We start from the raw sequence: 8,593 nt of genomic DNA, 5'->3' as shown, positions 1-8,593 counted from the left end.
AATATTAGGAATGCAATAGAAGATGTGAAACGCAAGAAGTTGTCTTTGAGAGAAGCGGCTAAACGGTACCAAATCATGCAGAAATGAAAAAGTGTCCCGCTTTACCCCACGGCTGGGGCAAAGCGGACATTTAAAAAATAAATTCTTTTTTGATTTGTACTATAACAGTAGAAAGATTCCGCTTGATTTTCGAACCAAATATGCTGACCAACTAAGGTTTCGATTAAAAAAGAAATTAACTAAATCCAACCATCACTGTTGCTGAAATTACGTTTTTACGAAAAGTGTCCCGCTTTGCCCCGTCTTCTCCTATTTGTTGTTTGATTTTTGGAAATTTTTGAAAACTACAAATTTTCTTTTCAGGGATGCTTTTACTTCCGACCATTGAAACAATTCTTCCATCACCAACAAAAACGTTAGCGACCAATTACCCTGGACTTATTGTAAGAACACAATTTGAAAAAGAATATTTTACAAGTTATCAATGGATAAATTCATATTATGGCAACATCAACGTTCCACAGTTTTACGTCAGTGGTTTCGGATGCGTACCAAGAGAATCAATCAATGAAACACAATCTTGTGTTGAGAACAATGGAGTGATCACTTCTAACTTGACTTATCTTCAACCACTGACGACTAACCTGGATCTTAGTGTTCGAAGTGGTACAGTAAATAATAGAACTGATATATCTACGCTGCGGATCATAGCCGCTCTTCCACTTATAACGGTTAAAAGTAAGTTTGTTTTTTCGTAATGTCTAGTTGGAATAATCACTTCTAACTTGGCTTATTTTCAATCACTGACTTGAATAATAGTGTTCGAAGCAGTTCGGCTTAGGACGGTGATTTTGTAGACTGCCGATTGTAGTCGCCCTTCCACATGTAACGGCTCAAGGCAATTACCATTAAAAGATATGCTCATTACAAAAGCTTTATTGAATATTTTTTCTCTACATTGGCATTTCCTGCGAAGAAAGTAATTACACGGTGAAACAGAATAAGAAATTGTTGAAGATAGATTTTCAAACAGTTACCTCCAGCAGGAGTGGCGCCAGCCAAAAATGAGTGGGATGGACAAAAATATTTCGAGGTAATACACTACCGTAAAGTATGGTCACTAAGATTACCGATTGCGATGTGATTCACTGCAGCTCGGTTGTGAAATTTATTGAAAGATGAACAATGAAAATTGAATAGTGACAAAAGCTCGTTTTCCATTGAGCACACTATAAATTATGAACAAAAGAATAGAATGGGGCCAAACGCTCCCATACATTTCCTCTGCCGTCCATAGAGTTACCGACTATACGATCTTGGTGTTAGCAAGCTTGTCCTTATTTTACGTCATGGAGCTGCTGCAATGATAGGCGGCCTCATAAAAATTTATTGGGTGGCCCCTTAAACAGAATTTAAAAAACCTGGCTATTACCCAATAATACCCATAGCCATAGGTTAAGAATCACTGCACTAAAGTTTTATTTTGCGCTTGCAAGTCAGTTTAAAAGCTTTCACCAAATTTTGAGGACCAGTGTTATTGACAATGTCTCACTCACTACTGATCTGCACCAGATGTTCAAGTCTTTGTGATGACACGGCAGGCAGGTTGCACATGATTGTTTATTGTCTTAACTTTGCTGTGGATACGTTCACAAGATGCCACAGTCATGGGCAAAGTAGCAACAGTAGCAATAATTTGAAACAAATCGCTGTAGGCCTACAAATGATTTAAGATCGTTTTGTCCACACAATTTCAAAAGTGAAGGCAAACACAACCACGCGGTCTTGGTCAATCTACTTTGGTGCTTTTCATAGTTTCCACTTGTGACAATTAGCTGATCTCAAAAAAAGAAGATCCTATTGCTGCCCAACCTGATTTTCATCGAAATTATAGAATTTGACTAAATATTCAACTTTAGGCAAATCTAATGGAGACATGTGCATGAAATAAAATGCAGCTGCATTTGATATTAATTCAGATGCTTGATCCGAGTAACGCTTTTTAAGTTCATTTAGAATTCTGTCAAAGGATAAAGAAAAATCTCTTCTTAACTTTTCTGTAATGGATTCAGATTCACTCCACGGAAGACTGTTGCAACCTATCAATAATATCTGACCATCTCAGAAATGGCTTTAGTGGGTAGCGGCAGCGCTTATAGCCGGCGTGGTGGTTTCACTGGTAATTTGATTTCTATCCGCAAATAGCGATGAGTTGAAATCCAATTTGTAAAAATCTTCCTTTAAACCCAGTGAGTCAAATGCTCTTGTCAAATCGTTGATAGCAGCAACTCCAGTGGTGAGATCCATTTCTTCACTGTTTAAATAATCTGACGCCTGTATACTTAACGAAAAGCATTTATGAGGAATAAGACTAGCAGTAACAAATTCAGTTTGCTTGATGCGGAACAACAAACCAATAGCTACACCATTACCTTCGTTTGACAGTTGTTGGAACATTGACAGCAGTGCTTGATATAGGCTACATTAATAAGAACATCCAAATCATCTGAACGTGCAGACAATCTATAGTAGCCTATCAGATAACGAGTACAATGCAATTTTTCCAGACGTGATTCCCTCTTTTTTCAAATGCTCTTTATACAAAAAATGTCTCTTTGGAGAACAGTCCATAAAGTGGTAGATGTTACCAATTGTTTAAAAAATTGTTTTGACTATCGCTACGTTTTCAACACTGTGCCCAATCATAAGATTTAATGGTTGTGCAAAACAATGAAAATATACCGACAGTTTGGCACCCGCTGCAACTAGGTGTTGCTGTGCACCTTCATCCTTGCCTGACATGTTGGTGGCCCCATCAAAACCTTTGCCTATTAGGTCTTACAAAGCTTGTGTCTGGTCTGTGATAAAAGCCATCACCTCAAAATGGTGAAATTAGACTGCAATCAATCAATACAACAGAGCGATAACAATGAAGATTCTTCATTTCTTCGTATGTCAATGCTGCACACTGCAAAAGTAATTCATACGTAAGAAGTTGAAATTAATTTATGACGCAGTTACTAAGCCCCCCTAACCCCCTGCATACACCCCCAAGTTTTCTCATCGGATCTCGATGAATTACAAAATTGAACCTAAATAGGACTGGTCCACCCCAGTCCACCTCGTGGCGCCGCTACTTACCTCCAGGTTTAAAATTTAAATCAATAACAAATTATAACATTAGTTGCAATTTTTTTTTTTTAATTTTCTAAATTTTATCTGCTTAAAGCAGGGGTTCCCAACCTTTTTATGTTCTCGTACCACTTAGCCACCACGGATTGTCAACACGTACCACTATTTTTCAAAACAACTACTTTGATCCAATATTAAATTATTTGCAAGATGATGAATCTGGATGTAAAGTCAGCGAAAGTAGAAAAATTACCAACAAAACATCACAGAGTCCATTCCACCACACAGCACAGAACGCATCAGAATAACAAAGAAAAAGACACAACTAAATTTAATGAGATTTGTCTTTTTGTTTATCTTTCACCAGTTGATCGATGCATGGCATAACTTTGCTAATAGCACATCTGAAGTCACGTCCAGGGGCACTTAGTCGGTTTCGATTTTTTGATTTGATGTTCATAAGAATAGAAAATCCCTGCTCGCATTCCCAAGTAGAAGGAAAAATCAGTAGTTGTGGAACAGCGTGGGAAGCTAGCGTTGGGTATGAAGAAGCCATATTAAGCCAGAAGTTTATTGCAGAACATTCTTTGCGTTGTTTTTTTGCTGTCTGATCCTCCTGCATGTCTATCAGTTCCTCTTGTTCCCCTGTACCGACAGGTAAGTCGGCTGGGTCCACTGAGAAAGGGTCTGTGATGTATGGGCACTGGGCAGCTTGGGGTATCTGGAAAGTAATGCTGCAATTCAGCAGTTAGCAGCGAGAGGTGCTGGGTAATTTCTCTGGAAAAGTCATCGCTGATTTCCATTTCAAGGGCTGACAAAAATTTAAACATACCATAGCGCTTTTTTTCCACATTTTTCCTCCATAATTCCAGCTTTCGGATAAAAGCTCCCAGTTTTGAAACAAAGTCTACGACAGTGCAGTTTTGCCCTTGAAATGACAGATTCAAATGATTGAAAGCTTCAAATATATCTGACAAATAAGCCAATCTTGCAATGAATTCCTCGTTCTCCAGATCGTTTTGAAATTCATGGTCTTTCTGTTGGAAAAATAAAAGTAATTCATTCCTCATTTCAGAAAGACGCTTAGTTGTATTTCCTCGAGAGAGCCACCGCACTTCTGTGTGATAGAGGAGGCAAGTGTGGTCTGAGCCGAGATCTTCAAAAAGAACCTTAAACAATCGAGTATTTAAAGCTGATGTTTTAACAAAATTTACGATTTTGACAACCCTGTTCAAGCACATTAACAACCTTGCAGGAAGAACCTTTGTGCAAAGAGCAAACCTGTGTATGAAACAGTGAACACTTATGACGCGAGGTGACACAGCTTTGACATGGGCATGAAATCCAGACTTTCTACCGAGCATAGAGGGAGCCCCATCTGTCATACATTCGACAAGATTTCCCCAATCCAGTTCATTTGCCTTGAAAAAATTATCCAAAGAGTTGAAAATATCTTCCCCTTTTGATGTAGTGGACACCTCATGATTCAACAATAATTCCGTTTTTACAGCATCGTTCTGTGTACAGCGGACGTAGACAAGCAGTTGGCAGCAGTTTGTGACATCTGTGGATTCATCAAGTTGTAAGGCAAATCCAAAATTTGAATCTCTTACTCCTGCAACCACTTGGTCAGTGATATCATCTGACATTTCCTCGATGCGTCGTTTCACAGTATTGTTAGAAAGTGATACACTATCCAACTTTGCAACTGAATCTTCTCCAATCAAATTTCTGACTAATATCTTTGCTGCTGGCAAAACAAGTGACTCCGCAATGACATGAGCTTTTTTGTTTTGGGCCACCAGAAGAGATACTTCATAGGATGCCTTCACAATTCCGGCATTATTTCGGTAAAACTGGCCTGTGTGATTCATGCGCTGTCGCTTCACGTTCTCCCCAAGTCGCTCAAAATAACTCTTATCTCGATTCATCTTATCTGCATGATTGGACTCAAGATGCCGCTTAAGCAAACTTGGTTTCAAAGCTGCATTTGAAAGGGTTTTCATACAGATCACGCACTGAGGTAAGTTATCTCCACGATGTTGAATAGCAATGAAGCCATACTTAATATAATCTGCCCTATACTTTCGCTTCGACATTTTCAAACATTTAGACAAAAATGTAATGCTGTTCAGGATTCAGCCACTACACGTCGGACAACCAACATCAGAATAAACGCAATTCTGCAATTACACAGACCACATTGCACACGTAATAGTTTCGTCACAGACACCATTAAGTTTGCACAGCAGCATTGTATTAATAACAATGACAGCAGGGAGCAAGATCGACAAAAGTAGCTCACTGAGTGCAGAGAATTTAGTACGGAAAGAAATAAAAGTGTTCGCATGTTTTAGAAACTCAAAATTAAATAATTGTTGCAATAGGCCTACTTTATTTGACAATACTACTACATATCGCATGCAACGGAGAGCTGCTCGCGTACCACCTGAAAAGCTCCCGCGTACCACTAGTGGTACGCGTACCACCGGTTGGGAACCCCTGGCTTAAAGCCTAGTTGTCCTCATAACAGAATCAATTTTGATTGTGAGAAAAATATTTGGATAAACGTACACAAGCAGTGGCGCCGGCAGGGGGGCAAAGGGGGAACCTTCCCCCCAATGTTTTAGGCATCACCTTTTTAATTTCTTTTTATCTTATTACATATTATTATCATTATTATTTTAATATTTGGATCCCAACCTGAAGTCAGCTGGTTGCAAGAGGGAGAGGGGTCAACTCTTTTTCTTTTATTTTAAATTTGTTCCTCTTTCTGCTGTTATTATTATGATTTTGTGATTCTAGTCATATACCGTACTGTACTTTGTCTGCTGCCTGTTACGTAACAATTGTTACCGGCAGTCCATCAGATCGGTTCTTGCTTACTGTAGTTATTTTAGTTGTGTAATATTTCATCATCTTTTACCTCATGGTGGAAATACTCGAGACAATGCCAACATTTTGTCGTAACAGCAGCGATTACAACAAGGGCATGATTTGTCATGTCTTATTTCAGGATTTATTTCGTAACCAGCAAAGTCGTTGAATCGAGTGGAAATGTATAGCTATGTGAGAGACTGCCTTTCTAAGTTAGTAGAGTAGTGGCAGTGCTTAGGCGTATAGTCTGGGAGCCTACGACAGAAGATTTCACCCCATAAGGTACAAAAGGTTTGACCCCTTGAAGTTACTGGGGTCAACCATGTCACTCACAAAAAGTATGGAAGATTAACCGCGCCGGGTGGATCTGGTCCCTAGAGCCCCCTAAAAAGCCCAAAAAGGGGATTAATTTCACCCCATAAGGTACATGGACCAAACTTGGTGAAAACGAAGTTCTATGTCAGGACATCACAAAAATATCAAATCTAACAATATTTTCGAGTGGAAAGGTGATGTAAGACCCCCCCGAAAGTGACTCCCCGGGGGGGTTAATTTCACCCCATAAGGTAGGCTACATGGACCAAAGTTGGTCAAAACGAAGTCTTATGTCAGGACATCACAAAAATATCAAATCTAACAATATTTTCGGGTGGAAAGGTGATGTAAGATGCCTTCAAAGTGACTTCCCTTAATGTGACCCCCTCGGAAGGTTTATTTCACCCCATAAAGTACATGGACCAAACTTGGTCAAAATGAAGTTTTATGTCTGGACATCACAAAAATATCAAATCTAACAATATTTTCGGGTGGAAAGGTGATGTAAGATGACTTCAAAGTGACTTCCCTTAATGTGACCCCCTCGGAAGGTGTATTTCACCCCATAAAGTACATGGACCAAACTTGGTCAAAACGAAGTCTTATGTCAGGACATCACAAAAATATCAAATCTAACAATAGTTTTGGGAGGAAAGATGATGTAAGACTCCCCTAAAGTGACCCCCCAGGGGATTAATTGCACCCCATAAGGTAGGCTACATGGACTAAAGTAGGTTAAATCGAAGTCTTATTTCACGGCATAACAAAAATATCAAATCTAACAATATTTTCGGGTGGAAAGGTGATGTAAGATGTCATCAAAGTAACCCTAAGAGGGTTTATTTCACCATAGAGTACATGGACCAAACGTGGTCAAAACGAAGTCTTATAGGTCCTAGGACACCACAAAATATCAAATCTAACAATACTCTCAGTTGGGAAGATGATAAAAGACCTACCCAAAAGTGAATCTCCTCCTATAATTTAATTTACTTCATCCCTTACTCGAACCAACCTTGGTGTAACGGAAGTGCTATGCCAGGACAGTACCAATGGATTAAATCTAAAAATATTTTTATTTAGGTTTTGGTGAAATACATTCACAAGCTGTCCCATGATGCATGAAATGGAACTATAGCCTACTTTACAAAAAGTTTTTGTATAAATCATATTCAGTCAATCGAAAAAAGGCAACAGGACATGACAATACATGGCTTTGTAACACCAAAAACAGAAAGTAGGCCTACATGAGAAGCATATAGGCTACAGTAGCCAGAAAATTGATCGAAGATCTTGATACGACCACTAAATGTTGAATTAATCGAACAACTGACTATCCAAATCAAAACGTTTCGAAGTGAATCATTTGGAACGTTAATTCAGGCAGTAATGAACATTTTCCAGCTGCTACAATAAATAACCCAATAAACCCAATGTAGTAAATTTTTGTTTAATGCCAATTGCTTCATGTCTCTAATCAGTTATTGTAACTGTTCATTCATAAACAGAGATTGTTTGTGTAAATGTAAACGGTCGTTTCTTTATTCTTCATTGTCACTGCTGTCGCTTTCACTTTCTTCGTCTTATTCTTCGTCTTATTTGGATAGTCAGTTGTTCTATTAAGTCAACATTTAGTGGTTGTATCAAGATCTTGGATCAATTTTCTGGCTACTGTAGCCACGGCTCCGATCCCTATAGGAGAGTGGGGACATGTCCCCACCATCTTTTTACATGTCCCCACCATCTTTTTACATGTCCCCATCATCTTTTTACATTATTTTTGTAACGTAAAAGGGAAAATTGTGAAGAATACGGTGCGATACTGATGAGCCCAGCCTCATGGGCGAAACACGTGTCTGTCGCTGTCAATTCTTGCTACAAATCGGCTGCCGAGAAACGTAAAAGGGAAAATATTACCCGAATGTCACAATTTTACCAGTCAAACGTTTAAAATATATTGAAAGGAGGGGACAACATTTTTGTTTTATGCGAGGAAGCCCCAACCGTAGTAGAAATGTTTTATTAGGCAGAGAAACCCTGGTGTAACTCGCAAATTGTATTTAATTTGGTTACGCCAGGGCCACACAGTGCAGAGTTTTAGAATTACTTTGAAAGAGTCGTACAAGCATGTAGTGTAGTAAGTGTAGCTTGTGTTACTTTTGTATAAGAAAAAAGCTATTTTTTCAGTTATTATTACATTGAGGTTAAGAGCTGCTGAAATGTCTTAACCGGTTTGGCAAAAAATTGTATAAAGGAAAATCAGCAGTTG

General features: G+C 38.8%; 1 protein-coding gene across 1 annotated transcript; it reads right to left on the bottom strand.

The window, feature by feature from the left end:
• Positions 1–2,133: 2,133 nt before the first annotated feature.
• On the bottom strand, positions 2,134–5,231 carry LOC145771792 (zinc finger BED domain-containing protein 5-like). The gene is made up of 2 exons (XM_082583523.1): positions 3,784–5,231; positions 2,134–2,341 (listed from the first exon to the last, which is right to left on the bottom strand). Exons 1-2 carry the CDS (start codon positions 5,229–5,231, stop codon positions 2,134–2,136), a joined length of 1,656 nt encoding a protein of 551 aa, XP_082439649.1.
• Positions 5,232–8,593: the final 3,362 nt, after the last annotated feature.

The sequence above is a fragment of the Aplidium turbinatum genome, chromosome 6 (assembly GCF_918807975.1).
Source record: "Aplidium turbinatum chromosome 6, kaAplTurb1.1, whole genome shotgun sequence".
Taxonomy (NCBI): domain Eukaryota; kingdom Metazoa; phylum Chordata; class Ascidiacea; order Aplousobranchia; family Polyclinidae; genus Aplidium; species Aplidium turbinatum.
The sequence above is the reverse complement of the archived record's forward strand: the minus strand, read 5'-3'. Positions and strand labels throughout refer to the sequence as shown.